Source organism: Athene cunicularia, assembly GCF_003259725.1.
Source record: "Athene cunicularia isolate RWA chromosome 14 unlocalized genomic scaffold, athCun1 chr14_part1, whole genome shotgun sequence".
NCBI classification, from domain to species: domain Eukaryota; kingdom Metazoa; phylum Chordata; class Aves; order Strigiformes; family Strigidae; genus Athene; species Athene cunicularia.
The window spans coordinates 7236701-7253822 of record NW_020799118.1 but is presented as its reverse complement, the minus strand read 5'-3'; the positions used below and the strand labels follow the sequence as shown (position 1 = coordinate 7253822).

Here is a 17122-nt window from a genome sequence, read left to right as displayed (position 1 = left end):
AATGTGTCTGCAAATGTCTTCTGTGTGGAGTTGTTCTGTGAATGCTGTACAGTAATTAGACTGGACAAAGATGGATGTTTTGCTAAGGCAGTGGCACTGCTCTCAGTGTTTTTTGTCAGAGTGCTCTGCTCTGGCTGAAACTAGAACTGAAGCTTTTAGGAGCTCAAGCGTTTTGGGTAAGACTCAGGTGACAGTGTCAGTTCCCCCTATACTGGGTGGTTTCTTCATCTCCTTAGTTCACATCACAAGGTGACTGACAGGGTACTAAATTTCTTCAAATACTGGAACTGGTTTCTTACTACAGGATTCCATGGAGTTCTGCCCTTTCCTAGGATTGTAGAAGATTTAACTGAAGAACAATATTAAAGCAAAGTAGTGATCCCTAACTGTGCAATTAACTTGTGTTTAGGCCTAATGTTGGTAACTCAGCATCTAGATTCTTTACAGCAGTAGCCAAATATTCAGCATAAATTTACTAATTTGGCTGGGGCTGTAAAGAATCAGTGTTTTTACACCTACTCTGCAGAATTAAAGCCCAGCTGTGAACTGTATTTCATGCTAGTCACCTAGATGGCAAAAACTCTAGATTCAATCTTGGGTGAACATAAGGCTTTAATAGGGACAAATGATAGCTCCTCAGTGAATGTTTTGTGGCACTTAAGTAAAAGTACACTGGGATGCATGTTCCAGGTGAGTACTTCACTCTAATCACTAAAGATCAGTCTGTGTATCAGTACTCGATGCCACATTGCTCTTCAAGGTGAAAGTCAAGTCAGACAATTTCACTTGGTTCTGGCTTGTCATAATCAAGTCTCTGCATTCCAAGGGTGAGGAGTGACATGTGTAGGCTTTAGCCTGTAACCAGCCTTAAGCTTACTGCTAATGAAGGTGGAACTAATTGGCTATAAAAATCAAGTCTCTTGGTCTTCAAAAGCCTCAGCAAGATAGCTGCCACGTTAATGAGTGGTGTCAGTTTGTCAAGGTTTCTGGATTTAAAAACTGCACATATGCATGGCTCTGCTTTTCAGTTTCAAACATGTTCAAAGTGCCCCCTGGCACAGGCTGATGTGCTCCAGCCCAAAGAGGCTTGGAGACCTGTAGTTGCCTGAAGCTTGAGCTCAGTTTCAATGTGTACAATGAACTTCCCTATAACAGAAACTTGAGGGCAACACTGAGGTGTTTACAGAAGACTTGGCTGATAGGGATGGGGAATGTGCTGTGTTATCTGTGTAGCTGTAGGTATGCTGTTTCCAACAACAGCAAAACACTTGGAAGCAGTTTTATCTTATTTGGTTTCATGTATCACTGCTACAGGCAGCAAGGACTAAATGTGATGGAATAAACTGTCCTAGAATAACTTAATGTACTTGTATTTCTAGGACTAGAAAATGACCATGTAAAAGTGTTTCCTTAATCTGCTGCTTTTGTGCCTTCAAATGCTTTCAGTGTTCTAGTTCAGTGTTCCTGTGGAGCTGAGAACTGTAATATAGCTTCTAAGTTCACTGGCTGATTTTTAATTACACTTGAGTCAAAGATCACAAGCTTCTTGAGGCTGAAGCTCAGCAGTGGTATGTTAAATCCCTGGCTGCTCAGCGTGGCCTGGGGCTGCCCTTCTGTACCTCTGGATTTAAAAGCACTGTTTCCCTTTGCTCTGGCATCGGTGTGCTGCTGTTGAGCACAACTGTTCTTACTATTGGCTGTGCTTCCCTTTCATTAGACTGCTGTGACTTCAACCCAGTTACCTGTTAGCCAGCCAACAGCCCCCTGTGGGCACCTGAAGGAGATGGACCTGTAACTAGGGATAGCCTGGTCCAGTCCTCTCATACAGAACATCAGCTGCAGGATTTCTACTCATCTTGCTAACCAGGAGGTGCTTGGGATCTGGGGGTCTCTGATGGGTACTCAGCTCTTGAAAGAATTATCTCATGCTACCTTCTCTTCTGTAGTAAAAGCAGTAGGTTCTGTTTGGCCATCCTGACCTCTGTAGGTCTGGTTCATGTTTTTGGATATGCTGCTGTTAGTTTTGTATTTTGGAAGGTTTTTTTAATGCCTTATTGCTTGTTCTAGTCCATGTAGACTGATTTAGTGGTTTATTTTGGAGGTTCTAGGAGTTGAGAACAAAGCTAAGAACAACTCTGAAGTAGAAAAATCTCACCCCCACCAGAACAGATTGTGTTCTACTGTCACTTAAACAGTTTAGAAATTAGGTATCTGTATTGTAACTGTCTAGATAGCAGATGAAGTTTTCCCAATTGGCCTGGTTAAAGGAAGCAAGAAAAGCTGCTAGTATCAGGCAGGTATAGACAACCACAAATCATGGATAAAATATAAGTAGTAAATTTGTTCTTGTTACTCTGGCCCAGGGGCTCTCTGCAGCAGCACCCAGTCGGAGGAATGCAAGTGAGGATACAGGCACTGTGGAGCTCAGTCCTTGCTGGCCAGAAAGAAAAGACCTTGAATGTGCTGCTTTTGCCTGTGCATATCAGACTTTCACAGGTACAGTTTTCTACTGTGCTCTGATCCTTCTCGCAGCAGGGTAGGAGTCTCAAGGATGTTTGATAAGGTGCCTCTGAGTCTCTTGCAGGGGTATGTTATTGAAATGCAGACATCCTACCCCTCAAGTGCACAAAACGAAACAATTAGTGTGTGTTTGACACCCCTGGTGCAAGTCACTTGAGCCTGCTTACAATCCTCCTTGTCAATCTTCTGTTGTATTCCTGCAATCTGTAAGCCTCAAAGCTTCCCTACAGAGAAAGGCAATATAATTACTAATGTTTTTAGGGAAATGGAGGCACCGAGGGAGCCTGTTTGTGATTACTGATAAGCAAATAAATGCAGTTTAGGTTCAGAGTTTGGAGGTTAAAACTCAGGTTTTATCTAATTTTTTTTTTTTTATTCTGCCATATCCTGTATTGCAGTAGAGGTGAGACAGGGGTAATGGGGTGCTTTGAAAAATAATGGTTTAAAACCAAGGGCCTATTTAAGAGACTCATGAATAGGCTTATTTGCTCATTACTAACAAATTATTTTTGGTTCCACTACTCTTAGCCTCTCTGTCATCCTAAGTGATAAACACTTCAGGCTAATTACAGACTGTAGAAAAATGTTTCTTTGCTTACTGGATCCTTTCCAGGTTTGTTGCCTTTGTTTTTCTTGCAGCTTTCCCCTACCTGTCAGGGTAGAGAGCATTCAGTGCAGTACTCCTACTCTGTTAATTGTCATGTGTTCCCTCTCCTGCATCTTATGAATCTGAATACTGCTAGTCCTCTTAATATCTCCTCATTGAAAATTTAGCTTTAATGATGAGTATAATACTGAATGCTCTAAGTGTCTTTGTTCTGAAATCTCTCATTGCTCTATTACAATCCTGTTAGACTTTGCAGCCAATTTCCTTTTGAAATGCTTATCAAATGCTTTTGTTCACAATTGTGATTCCATTCAATATTAAAAAAAAAACCTGTGCCAACATCTGCAGTATGTGCAGCTCTTCCAGCTGTTGTAAATGTGAGCTCTGTGCTGCAGCTGGGGATTAAAACCTGGTTTTATTTAAATTAGCAAGACACAGAATTTGCTTTAAAACACTGCTGTAAAAACTTTCTTAAAACATTCTTGTAAAACCCCTTTCTTCTTACTATGATTGAGAATTACAGAATGTCTCTGGAGGAGTATTTACAGTGAAGCTGAAACCTGACCTTCCGAACACAGCAGGCTAGAAGGATATTAGGAAAACCACAAAGTGGAACAGACTCTTCTTGCTGCCAGAGCTGATGTTCTGGTGGTCAGAAGCTTCATGGCCGTTTAAATAAGAGCACCAGGAGTATGTAATTTCAGGGCCTTTGAAAACTAAGGGGGGAAAAGGGTCTGTTTGGAAAGGAAAGAAAGGGTTGTGGGTAACAGATAAAGCTGACATCTGTAATTCTTGTGTACTGAAGCAAAATGGTTTTGTTGGTGCTTGGAAAGTAAACTGCTTGGGTTTTTTCCTTCTCCCCTGCTTACAAGGCACTCTAGATTATAAAGAAGAAGAAAAAAATAATTTGTTAGGTCTTCTTTACATGCAAGTCTTTCTATTAGAAAGCTAACCTGTACAAAAATTAGAAAATTCTTCCAATTTATTAGTGTGCCAGAAGAGGCTATATAAAGATTTCCATGTCACCTTTGGTGTTACTTGCACTGTTATACTTTCCTATCAAATGTCAGACTCTGGGTTTGCTATGTTGCTCTTCTTCCCTAAAGGAATGTTCTCCAGATTCAAGTGAGCTTGGAGGGAATTACCATGTAACCATATGAACTAAATACCATTAGGTTGTAGGCAGCCAAACAGGATTTAACAGTATGCTTAGCCTGCAGGCAGAGAGAATGGGGAATGCTAATGCTGCCTCATTTGAAGTCTGGTTGTGCCACACTAACTCTATTAGATTGCGTTTGACTTGTTGTGGTTTCCTTATGTTCTTCTAGGTTATAACTGATCTCCATTCCTCTAGGGCCTGATAATTGGGATGGCTCTGTTAAACTGAATGTTAACTTGCTATACCATTTCCTACCCTTGCTGTTGTCACCAGTATGAGAGCTTCTGTGCTTAGTGCCCTCACTTGAATGGTAGAGTTTCCTTTTGCTTTATGCCAAAATACTAATTTTCTGGAGGAACTCCACTTCTGTAGACATATGTGAAGAACGTGCCTTGTATTAGCAGTTACTCTTCTGCGCTAAACCAAACAGTGACAGAGTCCCGAAGTACTGGGATTAGTGAGGTTCACTGTACTTCCCTTTTAAGCCCATAAGTGTTTGGAATTGCATCCAAAGCAAACACATTAGAAACCCTCCATCTTAAAACTGCTAGCAGAACCAAAACACTGAGTCACTGAAGATTTGATGCATGTTTTAGGCATGCAAGCATCTTGGATCTGTAGTTTTACTGTCCCCTAAATGGAGCCTAAGACTCTGCTTCATGTAACCTGACATGCAGGTGGTTGCACTTGGAAATTCAGCAGGGTGAGAGTAATGAGTGTTTGTTAGAAGGTCAGTGTATGTCTTTGTAATGAACAACTCCAGTGACATTTTAAGTTTTCACTATAAACAAGGACAGCACTATCTGTATGTGTAACAGACCATTTGAAGTGAGATGGTTTCAGTCATGCAATTATGCTTTTTATTTTGTATTCTGTATACATTGTCTTACACAGTCAAGGAACCGAGGCATAAAAATACATTTGCATGAGACAATGAAAAAGGATGAAAGCACTTTGTTGCACTGAGCGTTAACACCCTTCGGTTAAACATTGTTTAGCAACTTTGTGGAAACAGGGAGAGTGATCATAGCAAGTCCAGTTCTGTGCTCTCTGGGCATGCAGGGCTTCAGGCTTGAGTACTGGATGGACTCTGCTCATCACACTTGACAATTAGCGTAAATAGCACAGGGCTGGGGCTCATCTGCAACAGCCCCTACTTCACTTAATAAGCATTACTAATGAGCTTTTTTTTAATACAACATTTCAGGGTACACTCTCTAAATATGAATGTAAATTCCATGCAAAAAGAGCATGGATTATTGAGAACATGATCATTAAGGAAGGCTTTATGCTGTTAATCGCAGTTATAGCATCAACAGAAGTATAATAAAACTATGAATTTCACATTGGAGACATTTAGGTGCAAGTCATTTTTACTACCTATTATTAGCTTGATAGGGTTGAAATAGTTTGGACAATAGCCTGAGTAATCACCTACTAAAGTCCTGTTGACTTAACACTTGAATGGAATATGATGTATTTCTGCAAAAGCTAGAAGAGTGCTTGATGAAGAGGATTTATGTACTTGACAGTACATTGTACTTCACTGTATGGGCTTTTAGCTCTTCTGAGCCAAACAGGGCTGATATTCTTAATATTAACTCTTTCTATCTTGTTCCTCATTCCTAAATGTGAGAAAACATCAGTGTTTAGGCAGAGAAGAGTTTCTTTGTCTTGCTGCTGGATGGAGTCTGAACCTCTGCTCTGGGATGCTTGGAACTTACTAAATAACATTACATTGGCTGTCATGTGAATGCACTGTAAGAGAGAAATGCTAGCCATTATCCCCATAAATTATTTCTCACATAGCTTGTATATATGAATCTGGAGACTTGCACTAGTGAGGGTGTTTTAAATGTCTCACCTTTAGTAAGGGTATAGGTAAGAGCTTTACTTTTCCTCTTGGACTTCTATCTTTTGTACTATTCTTGCTAGCTGGAGAGATGAGACAAAGAGGTTACACACCGTGACAGCCATCTGGGTTGAAGGGAAAGCTGCTGTTGCCTGGCTCCTGTTTATGGCTAATGTTGTCTACTTAGGGGCAGACTGTTGGACATGACATGTGAGAGAAGATCTGTCCCTGGGAGTATTAACTCTACAGTTCTCTGAGTGGTTTAGTTGTGCTCTATTTGTGGATGTTGCAGAGAAAGTTTAAATGAAGACTCATGTAACATTCAAATTGGGAAAAATGTAGGTTCCCCCCCCCCCAATTTGTAAATAATTGACCTTGGAGCCCATCACATGCATTCCTTCCCTCTTCCTGTGCAAGTGCTGGTGTTCCTCAGTCCCCTCTTGAAGTGTGTTAACTGTGGAATTTTTAAGCTCATTTAACAAATATAAAGGATTCTTCTACTGCATTCAGGCCTGACGTCCCTCTCCTGTGACATGTGGGACAAAGCATGAATGATGGTGCAGCGGGAGGAGGCGTAGGGAAAGAGTCAATGAACCTGCTGCATGTGGAGTCAGGGCTAGGGTGTCTGCAGCTTGAGCTCAAGCAGCTGTTTCAAGAACCACGGCAAAATTAGTTGCTTCAAATCTCCTTAGAAAGACTTGGGCTGTTTAGGGTCCCCTAGGATGTAGGGAGTAGGGCTGCAGGAGCAGCTGCCCACTGAGGCATGCTTATGTCTGAAATAAGGGCCCGTAAACTAGATCCTTGGGGTTGGGTAGACTGAGAACCCAGGTGGGAATGGTGCCACTGGGCTGGGAAAGGTTCTTGCCATTTCCCTGCTGGGCTGGTGCTATTCTGCAGAAAGCTGGGAGTGCAGCTGGCAAAAAGGGACCTTGGCACCATTTCCCCATCCTCCCTTGCTAAGGACGACTTAGTTCTGTTGCAGTGTTTAATAATTAAATAAATAAAAAACCCCTGAACAACCTACACATTAATTTGATGGACAGCCTTACTGTCTCCTGTAAAAATACCTGGTCTGTACTGACCCAGTTTTTATTTCTTCAGCATATCCCTATCAAAAACCACACAAATGTGGTGATGGCACAGCACTGAAATTAAAAGGGCAGGGGGAGAAGCTTTGAAATGATAGTGACTGATAAACATGCAAAGGTCAGGGCAGCAGGACTGAAACTGCTCTATGGTTACCTGCTAGTAACCGAAAATACACAGCTTTAGCTTCTGCTAAGTGCTGATGACAATGAATTACACAATGAAAAATCAATTTAAAATGCAGAAGTAAATGGTTCATGTGGGCCAGACTCTGAGCTGAAATAAACTCACTCGCTTCAGTGTCTGAGTTTAAGCAATGCCTGCTCCCTTCAGTAAAATTGAGGGAGGGCATAAAGGAAACTCAGGGGAAAGGACTGGATCTCTTGATAAAGATTCTTGATAAAGAATTTGGTCTGGCCTTTATGATCTCTTGAAATATTAAACCAGCTTTAATTTGATCTGCCATAAAGAGGCAAATGTTACTTTAAAACAGATATGGGTAAAACATTTGCTTTTGCCTGTTTTTCTGGATGTGGGTGCCTGTTATTAGTAGAATAATAGTGTTTTAAAACTAAAGCCCAGTGGTTTTGATTGCCATGTGCAGCAGAAAGGTTTGATTGTTAGAGAATGGATGTCAAGTCCTTTCAAAATTGCTCAAGATGGGCACATGAAAACTGAGTCACCTACAATCAAGTTGAAAACCTGAGCAATATGCTTCAAAACGTGTATTTACTAAAGGCTTGCTTCCAGCTGAGAGAATACCACTATGATATGCATATGCACATGATAGGCTGCCAATGGTAAAAATCTTTTTTTTTTTTTTTAACGTAGATAGGATTTAATCATTACTTTCCACTGCAAAACAAATTAGTGGCTTAGTGACAGCTACTGTTTAACTTGGGTTTCTGTTGTCTGTTAACAAGATGGTTCAGACCTGTCTCTCAAAGTGATTTGGAATAAATCAATCTGGTTAATTTTAATATATTTGGGAATATTTACTGGACTCTTGACAATTGCTGATTCTGGAAAATGGGCAGTTTTATTGGCTTTAAAATGACAGAAAATTGACATCTCACCCACTGTTAAATGTGTCATGGAGCTGGTGTATTAGGAGATGAGAACATGATTGTCCTGTTGTTCACCACCTTTGTAAAGCCTGTTATGCTCTTGATCTATGTTTCGGGGAAAAAAAGATCCGGAACAGTCCAAATTCCTTCTTTGCTCCGTAGTGAGTTTGAAGCAAGAAATAAACTTCCAAGTCCCCAAGTTTCAAATGGTGTCAGTGTCTCAACCCTGGGTGGAGGGTTGCTGCTTGTCTGGGCTTTTGCACGAAAATATTTTTAGTATGTGGGGTAATCTAATAAAAGGCTTGGAAGCTTTTAATTTCCTGGGCAGAATATAAGCTGTAGCTGTTGGGGAAGATGTAAATAGGAACACAATGCCAAACAGAGCTTCTGTCCAAATGCTGCCATGACTTTGTCTTCAGGCCAAGTAAAGATCCAGCCCGGAGGAGAGGTGGTGCCTGTGTGGTTCAGCAGGAGAGAAGAGCAGCTGGTTTGTGGCGGCAAATTGCTGTGGGTCTTGCTACCTGCCGGAGATGGACACCAAATGCAGCAGTGGCTGCCCTGACTCAATTGCATCCTCCTGAATGCTTTTGCTCCCATTTGGGGAGGCCTGCCCTGCAGCTGCTGGCCTTACAGGGACCCCAAGTCGCCTCTGGAAATTTTGGCCCAGCAAGATGTAGATGAAGGGGTTCAGACAACTGTTGGCATAACCCAGGCTGATAGCCACATTGTAGGCGTAGTAGAAAGGCAGGGTGGGGCGAGTCATGGCAAGCTGGGCCAGTTGCAGGATGTGGAACGGTGCCCAGCAAATGAAGAAGGCCATGCAAATAGCAATTGCTGTACGGGTCAGTCTCTTAGTTCGAGCCCTGGTGCATCTCTGGCTCATCAGTGCTTCTGAGGACCTGACCATCTTGAGCAGGATCCTCCTGTAGGCCACTGTGATGAGGACAAAAGGGATGGCAAAGACCAGGAAGAACTGGTAGAGAGTGTACCAATAAATGTCCCTCTGGGGGTCTGGCAGTTGAATCCCACAGCCTAGTAGACCTCCAGGCAAAGGGATGAGCTGAGCATACAGCCACACAGGTGTAATGCTGAGGAAGGAAAGGGCCCAGAGTACGCAGATGACAAGGATTGCCACAGGGGGCTTCCTGAAGCGAGTGGAGGTGAAGGGGTAGACAATGGCCAGGTAGCGGTCGATGGACATAGCAGTGAGGATGTAGGTGCTGGTGAACTGGCTGTTGGCATCCAGGGCAGTGATGATTGTGCACATTGTCTCCCCGAAGTGCCAGGCTCCATTTCCCAGCAACTGGTGGATGAGGAAGGGCATGCCCAGAAGGAAGAGCAGGTCCACCATGGAGAGGCTGATGATGAAAATATCTGGGACACTACTGCTAGGACCAGATTTCTTTAAGACTGTACAGATAACCAGGCTGTTACCAATAATGCCCAACAGGCAGATAATACCAAACAGAGTGGGCATGATGAAGCTGCCATAGCTCATCCTGCTGGAGTCGCCTGCAGAGACAAGGGTAGGCAGAAAGAGTCAGCTATGCTAGGACCACTGGTGAGGACATGCCTTGTAGACATTCTGGCTTCTAACAAACAATGAGTGCTCTGGATGCAAACAAAACTGATTTCTTAAGCATATGTAAGATGAAGTGCTTTGTGTGGGTGGTTGTGTCTAACCACACACAGGCACTTTCTCCGCAGTTTTCACAAATGCATATATGTTAAAATGTGTCTAATCAAATGTGCATATACCTACTCTTCCCTTCATAAACACAAACACACATTAACATAGAATGAAAGCAGCAGGATGTATATCATTCCAAGTATGTGTATTTAGACACTTTCAAATGCATACATGTATAATATGTTTCAATACATACATTCATACCTCTGATATGTGTTGTTCAACTATATGGATAATAATACCTCTATTCAGGCTTTCTTCAAAATCATTTCATGTAAGTTAATTTTTTTTTCTTCCCCCCCCTGCTTACACATATTATGATATACTAATGTATATTTTTTACTTACCAGGCAGAGAAAAGTTTTGAACAGCCTTGGAGCTGTTTGGGATGCAGCTGTTCAAGCTCTCAGTGTGATTTGTTTTAAAATCCATCCTTCAGGAAAATTTGGTCTCCATCAGCAGGTTGAAGATGTTAGTGTTTCACGTTGAAAGAATAAAGGTTGCCGATTCCTTGGAGATCTGTGGGGCTGCTCAGAAAGTCACTGCTCTGAGCACCAGCAGAGGCTGTTAATGCAGGTTAAAAAGCAGCTCCTCTGCTCCTTGCACCACCACCAGGCAAAAGTAACACCGGGACTGAGGCAGTGCCTGTCACCAAGCTGGCAGCAGAGTGCTGGAAATGTGCTTGCAGGGAGAGCAGAATTTCATTTTAGTGCTAAAAGCAGTGACTGAGATTCACTGACAGACTAAGCAATGAACTGGTGCTCTGGAGAGGCAAATGGGGCCTGGAAATAAATAAAATCCTCTTAACTAAAATGATGGGTAGCCAGTACTGAGAGCAGACTGTTTTTAGGGTCTCATTGAGTATATATAGCTCAATATTTAATTCTGCAAAGAACCACGTTAATCTAAAGTTAAGTTTGCAACAACATTTGCAAGTATAGATTGGGGTTAATCTCTTTAGATTCTGATGCAAGATCATCCTAAAGGTGAAAATGTACAAACTCTGTAAGTATGCAGAAGCCAGTATTTTCTGCCTGTGCCTGGTTAAGTTGCAGCACAGATGATAAACAGCACCATTATCTCCCTCCTGTGAAGTGCTTTCTCCGTTTCAATTATTTTGAGGTCTCAAGCACAGTAATAGAGTTATGTATGTTTCATTTTAGGCAGACTGATGGAAGAGAATAGGAGATAAACAAGGGCTTTATTTTCAAGGTGTATTTGAAATGATAGCAGTTCAGCATGTAAAAAAGGCTGGAAGTATTAAATAAATGAGGTGGTGATTGTCTTATCAAGTCACACTAATCTCTGCCTTATTTCCTTCATAACCATTGGTCTGCTCTTAGCAGCCAGTAAATGCCTAGATTGAAGGCACTACTGCCTAGAAAACGTAAGGTTTGGAAAGGAAGAATAGACTCAAACCGTGTTCTGGGGTAGTGGGGGCCAGTAGTCTGGTGAAGGGTGAGAAGGATTCTGTAATGACTAGAATGCTATTTCAAGGCTCACTTTTTGCTAGTCATAAGGATTTCTAGCACTTAGTTATTTCAGCACCTTCCAGCTCTTAAAAGTAGGCACCAGCCCATCTGCAGAAGGGATAATGTATTCCATTTACCAGCCAGTGTAAAATGCCTCCTTTGCTGCAATGCCCTGGACATACTGTCTAGCTGCAGTCTCTTTGTTTGCAAACACCTGTATATTTAGGGGTTTTGCAGTCTGATGTATGCACTATGTTGTATTACCTACAGCTGTGATGTGCATTACCATACAACTGTTAAGAACAGGGTTCTACACACCCCCATGCCTCCTCACCTGCTCTAAACTGGCAGAGCTCTTCTGTAACTGACAGCACAGCTGCAGATTTGGTCCTTAAGTGGGGATACCAGCCACGTGAAAATAAAAAAAAGTACATACGTTCATGTTAAGTCTTTGTTCCATATTTCAGATGGATTTCTCCAAGCTGTATGTCATGTAAACAGTATCACAGCACTGGCTTTTCTTACGAGGAAAGTAGAGAAAGTATTTTTTCTGTTTGTTTGTTTTTTCCCTCTACCACTTGTATACTACTATCAACTGGAAGTTGAAAAACATTTGGTTGGGATAAAGCTTTGACGCACCTGAAAAAAACAAACATTTAATCTTACTAACTTACTAAGAGAAATCTCCTGCTACAGTCTCCATTCTGTAAATCCTTCATGTGTAAGTGGAATTTAGTAAATACTAGAGTCCTTTACAAACCAGCAACAGGCCCTGCCTGTCTCCTGCAGACAGTAACACTCTACTGCTGACGTGTGGGGCCAGCTTATCACTACAGCTGAAAACATTACCACCAAGACTATGTGGAACAATTATGGCTCAGATAAACTTTTGACTCCACATCAAACAGCATGTTGGTTCATGAAAAACTGGAGAATTACACTAATTTATTTCTTAGGATTCTGCACTTCCTTTACAGGCATGGGAAGGGGAGTAGCTGCAGTTCACCAACAATGTTAAAAGTATTTCGTCTGGTCAGTAACTGAGGACAAAATTCAGCTCCAAATGTAGCCTTCCTAGAAGTAAATCTGGAAAAGTCGTTTTTATTGTAGAATCAACAGAATAACAAGAAAACCTGGTTAAACAAACAGCACTTTATTAAACTAATACAATTAGGTATTTTCTTAATGCTTCAAAATATTATAGCATTTGCAAAAATGAAAAAAGTTTAAATAACATACAAGAAGTTACAACTGAGAAGCAAACCAGGCAATTTAAACACCTAAACAAATATGACAAAATGCAAGACCTAACTGCATAGTTGATTTGATGAGGCAATGAGACCAAGGAAAATATCCCTTCAGATTAACACAACATCTGAAGGTATATAAAAGCTTATACCATGACTTAACGCATGAAAAAAAAAATTTTCCTTGTATAATAAATATAAAGCATTAGCATGGTATGCTCATACTATTTTAACAAAGGCTGTTAAGGCTTAAAAATATTTTTTAACATTCAAAACACCTCTTTGGTGTTCTGAGCTTTAACACTTACGTATCAAAATGACCAACTGCTGCATACAGATTTAAAAAGATAGATCCAAAAAACCCATCCAGAACTCCAATAGCAAATGGCAAGCTACTACCTACGTACCCTTTCTTTCACATAATTGTCACTGAACAGTAGCAGTTATTATTACATCCCTTTACCAAATTCTGTGGAACATTCCATTATGCACATAGAGTTAATTAACATTGCAATGCACTGCTGCTTCATGGTTATTCTTAATATCAGTTTTACAGTGACAATGTAAGATGCATACTGATTTTTTCAGTTCCTGTAAGGAGTGCACAAAGGTTGAATGCTCAACAAGTAAACAATTACATTGCAAAGGTCAGAGTAGTACAGTTAAGTGCCTATGAAGGAAGTGGGGAGAAACCCACTTATTCATTCTTTCCATTATTGGCAGAAAGATCCAAGACAGGAGGACTCTTCTGTGCCAAACTGCCATTAACTTCTTCCTTCCTTATCTGACCCCTGTATATAGGAGAAAAGAATAGTTTTACAGTCTGTTCTTCCACCAGATTATTGCCTTTTTGCTCAAAAAAGCTGAGCAGTGAGAGCTATAAACATGCCTGAGACTCCTGGAACATCCACTGCCCATCTACCAGAGCTTCTCTCAAGACACAAGAATATAAAAAGAGCAGATACCCATTTTAGCATCAAAGCTGTAAGTCAGTATGACTGGTCTGTATGTTGGGTTGTGTATTCTGATGTTACGGAAAAAAAAAAATATTTTCTAGAATTGGTAGGCAATGTTATGGACCTGGCAGGATGCCCTGGAGGAGCACTACAGAGCCCTGGAACAAATGTGAGCACACTGGTCCTTGCACAATGGTCTTGTCATCCTGACAGTATCGCAGGCTCCACAGGCAGTCTGGTGTGTCCTTAAGATGAAGGAGCAAACTAAGAAAGTCTAGGAGCGAGCAGCTGTAATTTATCTTCTTGCTCTTCCCTATGCTTAAGAAGTGATTATCACTATTCATTCCCTGGTAGATATTTAGGCGGACAACAGGTGGCACTCCAGCACAACCTGCGAGTGCCTCCTAGTCCTGGCCAGAGGCTTGGCAAAGGCGTGGCGGAGGCACTGCTGACTGGAACAGGCCTCCAAGCCTCAAGTACTGGGAGACGTGACTGGCAGGCAGCACATGTGCAGCATCCAGCAAACTTGTAACTTCTATTTTGGCCACACTGTCCCTTTTAAGTACCCCTTTGCCTGTCCCAAACCTATAACCAATTTTGGGCCATTACTCTACAAATGGAGGGAAGCAGAGATAGCTGGGCCACCACGCAGAAAGAACTGCAAAAGGTTCATCCTCTAGGCAAAGTCTGATTTGAAAGTGTTTTAATGATATTTAAAGTAACAAATACTCTGAGTGAGACAAAGTTGTATATTATTGCTTGATCTCATCTTAGGTTAGCACATGCACATTTAAAGACTATTTACATTTCTTCTTTCCTGAACAGGAAGGAGGGCATGTAGTAACTCTCATTAAAATATATATTGATGACTAGACATTTATATGCAGCACATTAAGCCAACAAGGTAGCCCAAGGTGCTCCAGCATTTGAGAAACATTTATTAAACTAAGCAACAGCGGCTCACTTAGAATAAATGAAATAACGAATGCAATAGTACAATTGCAGAGTTTGAAGTCCAAGCATAGATCAAGACATCAATACTCACCCTGAAGCATACCAATAGTTGACCAGAGTTGAAAGAACGACATAACAAACACTCAGTACTCCAGAAACCCCCAGTGAGAGCGCACCCAGGCCACACAGCACACAAAGGAGGGCTATGCCACCTGTGGCTATTACAACACCTAATAAAAGAAAATCACTTTGTTATTTAAGCAAGTTAATATACAAGTAAATTAGAAGAAGTGACATTCTACCACAACCCCAATTTCAAGCCCTTTGGGAAAAGGGTCTCCTGCAGTCAGCTAGCCAGCTACAAAAGCTGTGCATGTCAAGATAACTGGTTTAGGCATATCCTGGTGGCTGAGATTAGAGAGGGAAATAGGATTTCCCCTGTATAAACTACAATTAATCAGATTACTGTTCTTGTATTAGTTTCACTACTGCTGAGACCTGAGGACTACATACAAAAATCCTCAACTGCTTAACTGGGAACTCCAGAAGGATGAAGGAAAAAAGGAAGAGACATCATGCCTTACAAGGGAGTAAGTACATACGTGCATGCATGCGTACAATACCTTCCACGACTATCACGCCGATACAGGCCATTACGGCTGTCGTAACAACAAAAATCAGGAAAAATGCAACAGGAATAGCAGATACTGCAATAAACATCAGGACTGATAAGGCAACAAAAGGATGGTCACCTAAATATTGGCCAACACGAGAATTCATAAATGCAACAACCTGTGGATGAAAGAAAAACATTTCAGATTTCATTTTTATCTCGTCATAGATAACTTTTAGAGATTACTGCTACTTTAGCAAACTACAGGTAGCATCTTTTTGTAAGTCTGTAGCTTCAATAGAGGGCAGCTGTTGCCTCTATTTCAAAAGCATGGATTTTTGCAAATTTAGATAACTTCATAGCAAATATTATTCTACCAACGATAGACATGTTTCTCTCGGACTTCCCAATTCAGTTCTTGCACAAGTTAAAAAAAAAACAAACACAAAAACCACAACAAAAAACCTGAAAACAAGTTAAAAAAAAATGACAGTTTAACTGCACAGATTTCAGTCGGGTCAACAGCTATGACTTGGATCTAGAGAACTGTATTTGTTAAGAAAAAAATACAAAATTTTTAAATGTTAAGATTATTTTTCTTTTTTCCATGCCTCAGTAATATCTGCAACTTGCTCATTTATTGAGCATAAAAACAGTGCAGGCATGTCTGTATCACAAAGTTTTTAGGAATTTAATTTAGAATGTTACTGGTAGAAAAAATAAGTTTTTGTACAGCAGCAGTTATACACTAGAATTTTACTTTGGTAGAGACATTTCCCACACCTTAAGGAAATATGGATTGTAGTTTTAGGTTTTTTTACAGCAGCACAACCATTTCACTAAAATGCCACTCTACTATCTCAAATGGTTATACCAGTAAAACACAGAAACGCAGAACAGCCTTCCTTTTTTCTTGATTGCTAAAGGTGTGGGAGGACAGCCCTTCCTGTAGGCTCCTCTGTGTTCACTTAAAAAAGGGGAGTGAAAATTCCACACACACACCCCCAAGTTTTGACACTGCATTTAAATAAATTGGGGTGTGCTATTCCGAGAGTTATGACAGGAGGATCTTTATAAATATATAAAATTATAATCCAGACCCACATCTGAGTTGCTGTGGATGGACTGCACCACGGAGTGCCATTGCTTCTGCAGTTCTTGCATTTCTTTAGACATGTTGTAACTTCGGGCAGGATCGCAAATCTTCTGAACCACCAGTTTTCACTCAGCCATACAGTGTTCCTTAAAATTAAGCTACAATTAGTAAAAGGCTTATAGAGATATTTTTTGAAAATATGTCTTTTGCAAAAACAAAACAAACCCAAAGAATGTAGATTGGTCTAAAACATTGCTTTCACAACTCTAATGTGGGGGGCTTGTCCCTGAAACCTCCTCTGAAACTCCCAAAGCCAAGTATCAAGATACAAGGGGACTCTCACCTTCTTGACATTAACCCATAATTAACCACAGGGGTATTGAAATACCTGTAAAAAGGTCATTTTAACTTTCCACAGGGCCAATTCATAGCTACTAATGCCGGAGACTGCTCACACATTAACGAGACTCGCTTTTGCGAGTAGTTGCATGTTCAGAATTGAAACCAGCAACCATACCCTACAGAGCTTCAGAACTCTGCATATAAAGGCAAAATGCTTTCAAACACTCTGAACATATTTAATTGTGACAGTTTAAAGGGAACATCAGCTCAAACCTCTCCCTTCCCCCGCAAGCCCCTGATCTGTTGTTGCTCGGGGTACCCCCCCAGTGCAAGGTTAGAAGACGTTCTCCGGCTCGCCGGTCTAACCAGACACCGTGTCAGCACTGCTGCCTTACCCTGCCCTCCCGTTGTTTACCCGGTATTTCCATACGGCACCGGCACCTCCCCGCTCCGAGCAGCGC

The 17122-nt window shown here is 41.2% G+C and overlaps 2 protein-coding genes across 2 annotated transcripts; both read right to left on the bottom strand.

The window, feature by feature from the left end:
* Window positions 1-8808: 8808 nt before the first annotated feature.
* On the bottom strand, window positions 8809-10533 carry LOC113485480 (melanin-concentrating hormone receptor 1-like). Its single transcript, XM_026858632.1, has 2 exons — window positions 10329-10533; window positions 8809-9803 (listed from the first exon to the last, which is right to left on the bottom strand). Exons 1-2 carry the CDS (start codon window positions 10411-10413, stop codon window positions 8809-8811), a joined length of 1080 nt encoding a protein of 359 aa, XP_026714433.1. The 5' UTR covers window positions 10414-10533.
* A 2054-nt stretch (window positions 10534-12587) lies between these two features.
* Window positions 12588-17027, bottom strand: TMEM159 (transmembrane protein 159). The gene is made up of 5 exons (XM_026858635.1): window positions 16986-17027; window positions 16328-16465; window positions 15234-15402; window positions 14702-14840; window positions 12588-13491 (listed from the first exon to the last, which is right to left on the bottom strand). The coding sequence occupies exons 2-5, from the start codon at window positions 16397-16399 to the stop codon at window positions 13398-13400; spliced, it is 474 nt and encodes a 157-aa protein (XP_026714436.1). The 5' UTR covers window positions 16400-16465; window positions 16986-17027; the 3' UTR covers window positions 12588-13397.
* Between the last annotated feature and the right edge of the window lie 95 nt (window positions 17028-17122).